The 13,273-nt window shown below is 45.2% G+C and overlaps 1 protein-coding gene across 21 annotated transcripts in view; it reads left to right on the forward strand.

Annotated features, from left to right (window-relative positions):
* The window catches only part of PIEZO2 (piezo type mechanosensitive ion channel component 2), a 303,672-nt gene that overhangs the window by 203,197 nt on the left and 87,202 nt on the right, over nucleotides 1–13,273 (forward strand). For all 21 annotated transcript variants that reach the window (XR_014807528.1, XR_014807530.1, XR_014807531.1 and 18 more), the window contains 7 exons: nucleotides 2,506–2,544; nucleotides 3,428–3,566; nucleotides 4,894–5,042; nucleotides 8,106–8,336; nucleotides 10,191–10,314; nucleotides 10,490–10,764; nucleotides 12,654–12,802. Coding sequence is in view for 15 of the 21 variants with exons in the window: in XM_084964032.1 (XP_084820158.1) it covers nucleotides 2,506–2,544; nucleotides 3,428–3,566; nucleotides 4,894–5,042; nucleotides 8,106–8,336; nucleotides 10,191–10,314; nucleotides 10,490–10,764; nucleotides 12,654–12,802 (1,106 nt within the window). In the remaining 6 variants the exon portion in view is untranslated. The remainder of the gene's footprint in view (nucleotides 1–2,505; nucleotides 2,545–3,427; nucleotides 3,567–4,893; nucleotides 5,043–8,105; nucleotides 8,337–10,190; nucleotides 10,315–10,489; nucleotides 10,765–12,653; nucleotides 12,803–13,273) is intronic.

Here is a 13,273-nt window from a genome sequence, read left to right on the forward strand (position 1 = left end):
GCTCAGTGGATTAAGGATCTGGCATTGCTGTGAGCTGTGGTGTAGGTCACAGACGAGGCTTGGATCCTGAGTTGCTCTGGCTGTGGTGTAGGCTGGCAGTTGTAGCTCCACTTGGACCCCTAGCCTGGGAACCTCCATATGTGGCAGGTGCAGCCCCCCCCCAAAAAAAAAGAAAAGAAAAGAAAAAAAGAAAGAAAGAAAAAGAAAAATAACAGGCGTTTCCTCTGTGGCTCAGTGGTTACCGAACCCAACTAGTATCCATGAGGTTGCAGGTTCAATCTCTGGCCTCGCTCACTGGGTTAAGGAACCAGCATTGCTGTGAGCTGTGATGTAGGTTACAGACGTGGCTTGGATCCTGCATTGCTGTGGCTGTGGTGTAGGCCAGCAGCTGTAGCTCTGATTAGACCCCTGGCCTGGGAACCTCCATATGCCACTTTTTAGGTGTGGCCCTAAAAAGACAAAAGACAATAAAATAAAGATAAAATAGAGTAAAGTAAAGTAAAATAAAATAAAATAAACAATAATGGGGCAAGGCAGTGGTGCCGGTGCTGAGATGCGCCATAGGAGCAGTTCCCTCTGTCTGGCGGCCGCTGTGGTAACCACACCCACACAGTCACTTGGAGGACCGGCCCGTCTGAGAGGGAGAACAGTGAACGAACCTTCTGGGTGCTGGCAGCCGTGTGGGGAAGGGGTGCTTCCCCAGACGCCTGCAATTTATGGGGCCTTCCCTCCTATCACGCATGTGTCACATGGTCCTGCCACATCATTAAGCAAAGGCATCAATATCGACAGACAGCACAGCAGTTTCCAAAGTGAGCTCTGAGGGCCACATCTGGGGATTCCTGAGGCTCTTCCTGGGATTCACAAGCTCAGAACTATTTTTGTAATAATATTGAAGATATTTGCCTTTCGGCTGTGCTAGCCTTTGCTCTGATGGCACAAAAGCACCAAGACAGGGTCCAGGACCCTCGCAGCAGTGGCTATGCCCTTGTCGGCCACAGGCTCACAGAAAACAAAGGCCGGTTCCACTTAAGAACCTTCTTGATGAACCAGAAATAATCATTGCTTTTCTTAAACCTCAGCCTGGGGCACATGCCTTGTTCATACGCTGAGTGACACAGGGGGAAGCCCTTGGCCCGTCGCCAGGCTTGAGGGACCCCAGCCACCTGCCATTCACCTTGCCCCAGGCCCACGGAGAGGGACAGCTCACAGGCAGCTTGGGGTCGCTCAGGGGTGGGCATTCGATGGACAGTGGCTGGAAAGTAAAGTGGTCAGTGACTTCCAAAGAAACTGCATCTCTTGGCAGTGATCACAGGAGAACCTTTAGTGGAAACTGGAAAGGCGGAGGACTTGCATTTTGTGCAGTGAAAGGTGTCAGAGTTCGGCGGCACTGTGTGACCCCTGAAGCACATCGCAGTCACAACGGGAGGGAAGGGAGGATCCACTCAAACGGAAGGGTCCTCGGGATTTGCTGTAACCAGGGGTGGAAGTTCATCAGTGTGGTCTTGGGTTCCACGCTGCAGCTTGCCTGCGGTTACTGCCCCTTGCTGAGCTTGGGGTGGGGTCCCTGGAGAGCACCCACAATGGTCTGGATGGACTCTTGAAGTACCCCTTCCTTTTCCAGCTGCATTGCTGGGTGATGCTGGATTCCCTTCACCTGCTTCAACCAAAATAGCCTCTCACAATAGGCTGAATGCAGAGAATCAGTTTTCCGTTTCTTTTGAGCCAGACAAAAAAAGATATACACAAATGTAAAACACCACCACTCTCTTCCCTATTTTTTTTAAATAGAGCTAATAAGTATAATTATCTATGTGAACAATGTTTAATGAATGGACAAATGAATCGTTTTAAATGCCTCCATTTTCATTTCTATTGGGGGAGATATTGATGGATAGGACCCCTGTAAATAAAAGCTCTTTGGGACCTTCAGTGATTTTAAGTTCTGACTCAAAAAAGTGGGAGAATCGTTAGCTGAGTGTGTGCTTAATTTTGAGGGGAGCCCCCCCCCGCCCCGGCATTAATAGAGCTAAGAGGCAGAGTCATATCATCGTTTTGCTGTAGACGCGCCAACCTTAAAATAATCTCAACCTGCCCTGCAAATCACATTTTCTTTATTTTGAAACTTCAGTTTCTTGAAAAGTCAATATTTCAGGATTCTGCGGATGTCTCAAAAGGTCCTAGGAGTAGAAAATTAAGCAGCTTATTCTACTAGAACAAGACACTTGAAAAACATAATGAGCTTTTGTGCCCACGTTGTTAATGACTGCTGATTTACGGTTGTGATTAAAAGTTAACATCGGAAGCTGTAAGTGGTTATAAGAAACAGCAATATCCTGGCCCATTATTCTCCCCCTTTGTATTTTGCACAGCTGGTTTTAACACACCAGCATCCAGCTAGTTTGAGGAATGGATGTGTGAGTAGGAAAACTTTATAACTGGGTATAAACATCACAATGATTTCCGCTCACATATTAACATGCTGTCCTGCTTTGCTTCTTGCAGCTCTTGTCCATGACTCAGGATGACTACAAGCCATCTGACGTAAGTAAATCCTCAGAATGATCACTTCTGCGCATGGAAGTGATGTAAAAGGGACGTAAATGGAATTAGCTCCTCAGAGTACATTTTCATGGTCTATAAAATTTCCATATGTTTTTGAATTTTTTTTAGCAGAAATTATATCTGGTCTATTGCTTTAAAACACTGACTCATATAACATGAGCTCAAGTGTAAACATATAAAATATATTTAAATTTTTAAAAAGCCACGTTAGAGGGGTTTTTAAAGGCATTTTGCTCTGCCGATATGCCTGTTCTATAATTTGAATGGGAACTTTTGCACGCCCCTGGATGTAACACAGGTGTATATGTTATATGCCTAATCAAAATGTAAAGCCATAGAGACAGAAAAAACAAACGGGAAATTGCAGTTGGCGTATGAGGTGCTGGAGCAGGGGAATTGCCAGCTGCAGTGCCAGGCAGAGAAGCGCAGAGGTGCCTCTAACCTGAGATTCCGCTTAGTCGTGGGTGTGGGGCAGGGACCACAGCAGGGCCCGGGGCAGACTGGAGCTCCTGCAGGTGGAGGGGGGCCAGGAGGAGGGGCTGAGCTGAGGCTGGAGAGGAGACCAGACCAGGTCTGGAAACCTCAGCATCCTTTCCAGGCTGCACACGTCCTACAGAGAACAGGGTGCAATGGTGTGGTGTGCCGCAAAGGTGGGCAAGGCCAGGCTGACTGTGGAGGGCGGCTTTGGAGGGGTCAGTGCAGGCCTGTCTTGCTGGTGGGCATCACTGCCCACAACAGTCAGCTTCCCATCAGTTCTGCACTGTTAAGGTTGCTCACGTAGTGGAAGGGAAAGAGGTGGGTCCACGCTGAAAATCAGAGCGACTGTTGCAGTGTGCTTTTGCTCTTCCCCGCCCCCCTGCAGGGCCTGCTGGTGACCGTGAACGGCAACCCCGTGGATTACCACACCATCCACCCCAGCCTCCCACTGGAGAACGGCCCCGCCAAGGCTGACCTGTACTCCACCCCGCAGTACCGCTGGGAGCCTCCTGAGGACTCCTCAGGTAGGGAGCCTCCCCTCTGGCACAGGCTCCGAGTCTGTCTTTGCTTCATCATTCATCAGATTTGTTATTTTATTTTATTAAAGTATAGTTGATTTACAATGTCAATAATTCCTACTGTACAGCAAAGTGATTCAGTACACACATGTACACACACATGCACACATCCATTCTTTTTCAGATTCTTTTTTTTTTGTTTGTTTCGGCTTTTTAGGCCCGCACCCCTGGCAAATGGAGTTTCCCAGGCTAGGGGTCTAATCAGAGCTACAACTGCCAGCCCACGCCACAGCCACAGCAACTCAGGATCTGAGCCGCATCTGCGACCCAGACCACAGCTCATGGCAACGCCGGATCCTTAACCCACTGAGCAAGGCCAGGGATCACACCCGCAACCTCATGGTTCCTAGTTGGATTCGTTTCTGCTGAGCCATGACGGGAACTCCCTTTTTCAGATTCTTTTCCACAGGGACCATCACAGAATATTGGGCAGAGTTCTCTGTGATATACACCAGGTCCCCGTTGGCCAATCATTCCATATACCTTAGTGTGTATATGATTCAGTTCTTTTTTCTTTCTTTTTTTCTTAGCAGAGGTGTTGCTTTCTTCTGTGATCAGTATGATTAAGCTCATTGCCTTAACTTCTGCCTAAATTTTGTCCCTACATCTTGCTCTGTGTGTTCTGTTCTTGGGTATAAAATAAGTGGCCAGATAGGTAAACTTTGAAAAACAAAGGACAAGAGAGTTCCCGTTGTGGCACAGCAGAAACAAATCTGAGTAGTGTCTATGAGGATGTGGGTTCGATCCCGGGCCTTGCTCAGTGGGTTAAGGATCCGGGGTTGCCATGAGCTGTGGTGTAGGTTGCAGACTCGGCCGTATTCCACGTTGCTGTGGCTGTGATGTAGGCCGGCAGCTGTAGCTCCGATTCAACCCCTAGCCTGGGAACCTCCATATGCCACAGGTATGGCCCTAAAAAGCAAATATAAGCAAAAAAAAAAAAAAAGAAAAAAAAAGAAAGGATAAAATATTATTTTAAGCATATAAACTTGTTTCTGGTGTTAAACCTATGTGCATAGATGTGTTTTAGTCTTTCTGTAATTTGATTCCGTAATCATAGTGGTTTTGCTGGTTAGTGGGTGAAGGTCTTTCAGAAAGAGATCTTTTTGTCTAATAAAATAACCGAGAGGACCCAAACTTGGAGGAAGCCTTTCTCCCTTTTCTCCCATTTATTGTGTTGAAAGAAAGATGACACACATGTGTTCCACTGCTCTGGATGTTTATATGAAATTCACACATTTGCATACATTTTACATAAAATAATCTGTCCCTCTAGAAAAGAAGGAGGAAGAAGAAGAAGAGAGGGAAGAATTCGAGGAGGAGAGGAGCCACGAGGAGAAAAGGAGCGTCAAAGTCCATGCCATGGTCTCTGTGTTCCAGTTTATCATGAAACAAAGTTACATCTGTGCCCTTATCGCTATGATGGTACGTCCAGGAGGTGGCGCTCATGCTGGAGGGGTGGGTGGCACTCGCGCCCTTGGGCTCTGAGCCCCACCATCTCCCCGCCAGCACAGAGATCTTCATCCTCCCAATATTTGGGCAGAGGAGGGTTGCTTATGTTAATTTTTCATGGGACCTTTATGTTACAGATTAGATTTCAAAATCCCATCCTCTGCTCCTCCTTCACCTATTTAAATGTGTGTGCTTTTCTCTTAAATTAGCCTATCAAGTGAGACAGTACCCTCTTTTGCCCATTTAAAAGGATGTATGGCTAGTTTCTCTAAGAGGCATTGAAGGGGTGTAGGAGTAACAGGGGCCATTTTTATTCCCTTCAGATAATGAGAGTTGTAGTCACATCTCATCTTAGATTTCAGTGAGACTTTATTCCACATGAGCTGCAACAAAGCTTTACCAATCTAAGCATCCCACACTAGAGTCCCCAAGAGCTGCTTCTGGTTGTGAGTTCTCAGTTTCCACTGTCTACCCTCATGTCCGGCAACACCCTCCATCTCCTAGTATCACAGCTTCAAAAATCGTCCTTGGTTGGAATTCCCTGGTGGCTCAGCAGGTTAAGGATCTGGCGTTGTCACTGCAGGTGCTGCTGTGGCTTGGGTTCATTCCCGGACCCAGGAACTTCCACATGACTCAGGTGCAGCCAAAAAAGAAAAAAAAAAAGTCCTTGGCCCCATCAGCAGGATACAAAAGAAGGTCAATTTCTACCCTTTCCAAAGACACATTTCTTGGGAAAGCTAATTTATCTTTGAGAAACCTAACACTTCTTTAACACAAAAAGCTTCAAATTTTGTGGCCAGTGGTGAGATCCCATAAATACTGTTTATGATTTTAAAAAATGAAACTATTTCAAAATTCTAGGGGGAAAAATCCCTAAACATCAGGCACGCAGTCTAGATGTCTCCCCAGTGAACCTGTTCTGCAAGGACCATGGCCAGAGCTGAGAGAGTTGGGAGGCAGGAGTTAAAAATGTCTCTTTTGGGGACTGTAAACTATGTTCCCTAAATAATACTAATTCTGTGCTCTTTGGGTACTTTTTGATACTTTCTATATATCAATCCCTAATTGAAACAAAACCAAAATCAGCAAAACTATGATTTTCAAATATCAACTAATTCTGATGCTGAACTCAGGAGCATATACATTTCTTTTTCTGCTCTCAAAATAAGCCAGATAAGTTTGTTCTTTTTTTTGTAAAGAAATGACACTTAAAAAAAAAAACTTGGAATACACACGAAGTTACTTAGTAGAAAAAAAACATCTATTGTAAAAACAACATAGGAGAACAGATGTTTCCTTGAAGACATGCCCTTGTCTGGTACCATTTCTCTTGTTTTAACAGAGCCACAATATTAATGTTTTTAAAGTGCCTGGTTTCCGTTGGAAGCTCCCCCAGGGTGGAAGACTTTAAATCACAGACAGAAAGAGCAGTCCTGAGGAGTCTGTTAGAATGATAGATGTCTTTATTCAAAAAGTATAATTGCAAGGAGTTCCCTGGTGGCCTAGCAGGTGTTGTCACTGCTGTGGTGAAGGTTTGATCCCAGGCCCGGGAACTTCCGCATGCCATGGGCTTGGCAAAAAAAAAAAAAAACAACAACAACCCACAAAGTGCAAATGTACCAAAGCATCAGAAAATCCTGAAACTGAGTCAAGGAAAGAACGTAATGCAGATTCTACCCCCAACAAGTGAGAGGCATGTGCAACTTAAGCATGAAAGAGGAGAGGAGTGTAATAAGAGCCTCGCAATTTGTTTTACTCTCTTTCACCCTCATCCTCCCAAACAAAAATAGTGTACAGGGCAAAAATCTGCTGGAGTTATAATATCTGTGAAAATATGCTCCTGGGTCACTCACACACAAATGGCAAGGTCAGAGCTGAATTTCATCCTGCATTCAATGCATTCAATGTCACCTACCTTTGATAATACCAGTTCCAGGGAATAATATTTTCACGAAACAATTCAGACCTTGATAATAGTTATCACTCAGTTTTAATGAAAGCAATTTAAATGTCTAGTTTATAATTACCGTATGTTTTAGCCAACAATTTAAAATAACTCTGCACTAAAAAAGCTAGCTGTGCTTTAGGACAGATTTGCAGATTACTGCAAGGAATTGTTTCTTCTGTGCTGACTTTATTCATTTATCTGATTTATATTAATATTTTTCTGCTTCCCAGATGCAAAACAGACTTGTAAAACGTGTTCAATTTTTACAATTAACTCTTGAGAATTCGTGATAGTCAGGAATATGGTTGATTTCAGTTAGGTCCAAATATGGCTAGAAAATATTTTTAGAGGTCTTTTCACACCAAGTTTGGTATCTGAGATCATGGTAAGAGAGGATAGATTCCTGAACAATATTCACCAACCTGACTTTGTAGAATGTTCTGGAAGCTGCCCTTCCAGGTGTACCCTGGATCTTCGGGGACTTGGTGTAAAGGGAAGATGCATCCTGTCCCAGACAGGACAGAGGCCAAGGTGGCCTCTCCATGAACCGGCTTTGCTGTGTGGGGTGTGCAGATGCCTAGCCTGCCCCTGCCTCCTGGAAATGCCGAGTCCCATCGTCTCTCTTCTCGGCTGCTCTGCTGCGGGTGCTCCCTGAGGCCAGCCCACCCACGGATCCCGGCGGTCCCCACAGCCTCCATTTCTGAACCCAGCAATAGCCCCACTCACCCGGCACCCCAAAAGAATGGCCGACCCCCCAACAAGCTTACAGCTGCTCTTAATCCTGCAAAGCAGGGTGAAAAGGAAGACATTTGGGGCTGGAGGGCAAAGGGCGGGAATGAAGACCCTCCCCCACCCCCACCCCCCAGCCCTCTTCCTTCTGGGAAGTCGAAGGGCAATGTTATCTCCCAGGAGCAGCCTCCCCTCTCTCCGTCCCCTGCCCGTTAGGAAGTCCGCCTGCGATTCCCCCCAACCCTGTCCTTCCTGAGTGTGAATCTCATGGGCCTTTGCTGTCCATGTACCCTCTAACTTCTGAGGGCAGCACCTGCCTCGTACCGACGTCATGGTTTTCTTCTCCTTCCTCCCTCGAGGCCTGGAGCATCACCTACCACAGCTGGCTGACCTTCGTGCTGCTGATTTGGTCCTGCACGCTCTGGATGATTCGCAACAGGAGGAAATATGCCATGATCAGCTCTCCGTTCATGGTCATCTACGGAAACCTGCTGCTTGTGTTACAGTACATATGGAGTTTTGAGCTCCCTGAAATTAAAAAGGTCCCAGGATTTTTAGAAAAGAAGGAGCCAGGGGAACTTGCCTCAAAGGTAAGTGAACAGGAAAACACAAAAACAAAGCTTTCAAACTTCCAGAAGTTCAGTCCCAGATTTTCAGACGTCTGCGTCCTCGGGTTCTTGATTGAGTGTGTTTATTGGGACTTATTGGCACCAGTTTATGTTGAAAGTCAGTGGTAAGTGGACATTTATGAATAGTTAAGTGGGTAGTTACTCCAAATGAAAATGACCCACTTGTTAGTCTTTTTTTTTTCTCTTTCTTTGGCAAATATTTATTGAAATCTTACTGTGAAGCACAGTGAGACACAACTTCATACCCACTAGCATGACAATCCCAGATGTCAGAGACGAAGTGGGGATTTTGGAGTGGCCCACACGTTGGTGGGAACGGGAAATGGTGCAACCACTTTGGAAAATAGTCTTGTCAGTTCCTCAAAATATCAACCTAAAATTATCATTGGGACTCAGCAGTTCCACTCCTAGGAGTACATACCAAGGAGCACAGGAAATATATATCCCAACAAAAAAATTATCCATGCATACTCATGGCAGTTATTTGTCATCACCAAAAAGTCCTAAATGCCCATTAACTGATGAATAGATAGATATTCTATCCTTACTACAGAAGACTATTTGATACTAAAAAGAAATGAATTATCCATACATGCTACAACATGGATAAACCTTGGAAACATTATGTCAAGTAAAATAAGCCACAACAAAAGAATGCATATTATATAATACATAATTCTATTTATGTCCAGGTTAGGCAGTCTGTAGCATCTGGAAGTACGTTAGTGGTTGGCTAGCGATGGGGTAGGGGGAAAAGAGGGCCACTGTTATGGGGCTTCTTTTGGGGGTTGAAAACACCATAAAATTGATCGCAGTGGTGGTTTCACAACTCTGTTAATATACTAAAAATCGGGAGTTCCCGTTGTGGCTCAGTGGTTAACGAATCCGACTAGGAACCATAAAGTTGCGGGTTCGATCCCTGGCCTTTCTCAGTGGGTTAAGGATCCGGTGTTGCCATGAGCTGTGGTGTAGGTCGCAGACGCAGCTCGGATCCTGCGTTGCTGTGGCTGTGGCGTAGCCCGGTGGCTACAGCTCCGACTGGACCCCTAGCCTGGGAACCTCCATAGGCCGCAGGAGCGTCCCAAGAAATGGCAAAAAGACTATATATATATATATATATATATATATATATATATATATATATACTAAAAATTGATTGGCATTCTTTAAATAGGTGAGTCGTGAGGCATGTGAATTCTATCTTAATAAAGTTATTACGGAAAGGCTACTATGTGCCTGGCTCTGTATTCCATGAAGAACACAGTTCCCTGAAATCCTGAGTTTTTGTTCCTCGCCCTCAAGGAAATGTTAATATAAATGTGTGGACACTTAGAACAATTGCCCCTTCAGCTTTGGGAGATGAACGGGCCTCCTGACAGGTTCTGCTTGCTGTGTTCTCTCCGCATCTGTGGGATTCCGCAAAGTAAGGGACATGGCAGAAACAGTGGGGATCGTAGAAGAACAGTCTTCCTGTTACACATGCGTTGGTGTCAGGAAAGGGCAGGAAGTCAGGGACCTGCACCTGAAGGAGACCGCCGGCCCCAGGCAGGTTCCAGCCTGACTACCCCGGGCTTCTTCACCCAGCTCCCCAGGGGTGAACGCGCCTCTGGCACTGGACGGCGGGCCAGCACCCTCGAGAGAGGAGATTTAAAAGCCAGTCACTTTCAGCTAAACCAAGGGGATGCCTGACTCCATCTCAAGTAGAACGTTTTATTTCATGTGCTCCCAGTGCCACGCAGAGCAGGCCTAGAAGTTGTTTAAATATGCCTATACTTCGATGATGTGATGCTTCTTTTCCAAATTTTCTCCTTTCAGATCCTTTTCACCATTACTTTTTGGCTACTGCTGCGGCAGCATCTCACAGAGCAAAAAGCTCTCCAGGAAAAGGAAGCTCTCCTGTCTGAGGTCAAGATCGGCAGCCAGGAAGATGAAGAAAAAGGTAATCGGTGCACGTGACCGGAGGACAGGATTAGTTATGTAAATTCTGCCTCAGGTATTAGAACTGTCTAAAATCATTCAGATCGAATGGTTCTGCATGAGGTGCATCGCTTTGGTCAGTGTGGTTCTGGTCAGGGATCCGGCTCCATTTAACAGCTCAGTCTTCTGTTTTGAAGATGATGACCAGGATGTGCATGTGGATGGGGAGGCCCCAGAGAAGGAGGACGAAGAGATGACCAAGGAGGAGAAGCAGGAACTGGAGGAGGAGGAGGAGGAGGAGGATGACCAGGACGTCATGAAGGTGCTGGGGAACTTGGTGGTGGCCCTTTTCATCAAGTACTGGATCTATGTCTGCGGAGGGATGTTCTTCTTCGTCAGCTTCGAGGGAAAAATTGTAATGTACAAGATCATCTACATGGTTCTCTTTCTGTTCTGCGTGGCCCTGTATCAGGTGGGTGACCAACTGTCCCTCTTTGTCCTCCTTGCATCCATCTGGGAATATATGTGAGGTTCCTTCAGAGAGACCCTGTCACTGTCACTTTGTGACACATCCTGTGAAGTGGTCGGTGAGATCCCAATGTCACACATGAGGAATCCTAAGATAAGAAAAGGCCCTCTTCAGCTGGCTCACTCATTTTAAATGGTAGAGTCTTTAAAAGTCAGAAAAAAAAATTTACATTTTTCAAAAATTCTTAATTAAAAAAGAAGCCTATATCATTAGATGACATTTTTTTTTCCCACTGTACAGCAAGGGGGTCAGGTTATCCTTACATGTATACATTACAATTACAGTTTTTCCCCCACCCTTTCTTCTGTTGCAACATGAGTATCTAGACATAGTTCTCAATGCTATTCAGCAGGATCTCCTTGTAAATCTATTCTAAGTTGTGTCTCATAAGCCCAAGCTCCCGATCCCTCCCACTCCCTCCCCCTCCCATCAGGCAGCCACAAGTCTCTTCTCCAAGTCCATGATTTTCTTTTCTGAGGAAATGTTCATTTGTGCTGGATATTAGATTCCAGTTATAAGTGATATCATATGGTATTTGTCTTTGTCTTTCTGGCTCATTTCACTCAGTATGAGATTCTCTAGTTCCATCCATGTTGCTGCAAATGGCATTATGTCATCCTTTTTTATGGCTGAGTAGTATTCCATTGTGTATATACACCACATCTTCCGAATCCAATCCTCTGTCGATGGACATTTGGATTGTTTCCATGTCCTGGCTATTGTGAATAGTGCTGCAATGAACATGCGGGTGCATGTGTCTCTTTTAAGTAGAGTTTTGTCTGGATAGATGCCCAAGAGTGGGATTGCAGCGGGGCTGTGGAGAAAAGGGAACCCTCCTGCACTGCTGGTGGGAATGTAAACTGGTACAGCCACTATGGAGAACAGTTTGGAGATACCTTAGAAATCTATACATAGAACTTCCATTAGATGACATTTTTGAATAGGAACATAAAATCAGTGGCAGGATAACATAAAATACTGCATGACATTCAGTTCATTTGTATTTCAGACTTTAGAGTCAGAAAATCATGTGTGTGTTTGTGTGTGTGTGTGTGTACAAATATACGTATGACACATCATCACTTTAGTGTTTCATTAATTAGAATTTATGAACGGTTATATTAAAATGAGTTAGCCTCTTCACCCTTTCCATTTTAACTGATAATGGAAGAGAACCCAGGGATAGAAACACGTGCAACAGTCGAATGTCTGTGCAGGGAACCAGAAAACAAATAAAGCAACTCTGATAAACAGGAGTCTGTTGCATGTGGAGATAAAAATGTCTCAACTGAAATCAATCAAGTTTTGAAATCCTACTTGAAATCCCGGGTAGGTGTTCTCTAATGAAAACCCCACACTTATGGTGAAGAGGGATGTCTCCCTCTCTGGTGGTTTCACGTTCGTATTTATACGGTATCACTTGGAATTTCAAAACGGACAGCCTCCCCAGCAATGACCTTGAGGGCAGCAGCAGCAGCTCCTGCCTCCTTGAAAGCCTTCTACAGCCCAGATATCATAGTGAGAACCTTCAAAAGATCATTAGTTTCATCCTCAGGACAACGGTAAGGTAAATACTCTTGAGGAGGAAATAGGCTCTGGATGGTCCAGCGACTTGGTCCAAAGACACAGCTCACGGCTCCTAGTAGAACCGGATTCCCAGCCACATCCACTCAACTCTACGAGAACCAGAACCTCACAATCCAAAACTGAACTTGACTTTGTTTTCAAACACGTGTGAATGGAATCACGTGTCTTTGTGGACTACAGCAGATATTTTTGTGAGGTTGCCTCTAACCAGTTTGTTTTCTTCTTTGTCAACGTCTGATTCGCAGGTGCACTATGAATGGTGGAGGCGGATTCTGAAATACTTTTGGATGTCAGTGGTTATCTACACTATGCTGGTGCTTATCTTTATCTACACGTATCAGTTTGAAAATTTCCCTGGCCTGTGGCAAAACATGACGGGATTGAAAAAGGAAAAGTAAGCAGTTGTGGTATGCAGTGGGATGGAAAGTGGCAAGCAGGATGCATGGTGTTCAAATCTTCTCTGAGAGATTTGAGTAAAACATGACATCCTCACTGGCTAGGCATTCCCTGGGGACAGGATTCATGTCTCAGTCACTAGGTTCTTGTGACCTAGTCCCACACTTTTACCCCATAGTGGGCACTCAGTAAGTATCGACTGGAAAAGGGAAGTTTCATCACCACCTTGTTAAGGAGATGGCATTTTCTGATGTCACTTCCGCTGGGAGCGCACCTACCCAGTTCCTCACAGTCACGCTTGCTGCCTTCCTAGCTCCTCGCCTTCGAGTTTGTGACATAATGCAGCAGCCTGTCCTCACTGATGAAGCTGGTGCTAAGATCCTAAGGGATGGTGGGTGCCGAAGAAAAAGGGCTAAGAGGCTAGTGCTGATGAGATCTTTCTGGTTCATAAAATAGATAGAACTCTAGC

The sequence above is a fragment of the Sus scrofa genome, chromosome 6, assembly GCF_054392235.1.
Source record: "Sus scrofa isolate SSC_HxYL_T2T_F1_AM1 chromosome 6, Sscrofa_HxYL_maternal_Yorkshire_Landrace_v2.0, whole genome shotgun sequence".
NCBI lineage: Eukaryota > Metazoa > Chordata > Mammalia > Artiodactyla > Suidae > Sus > Sus scrofa.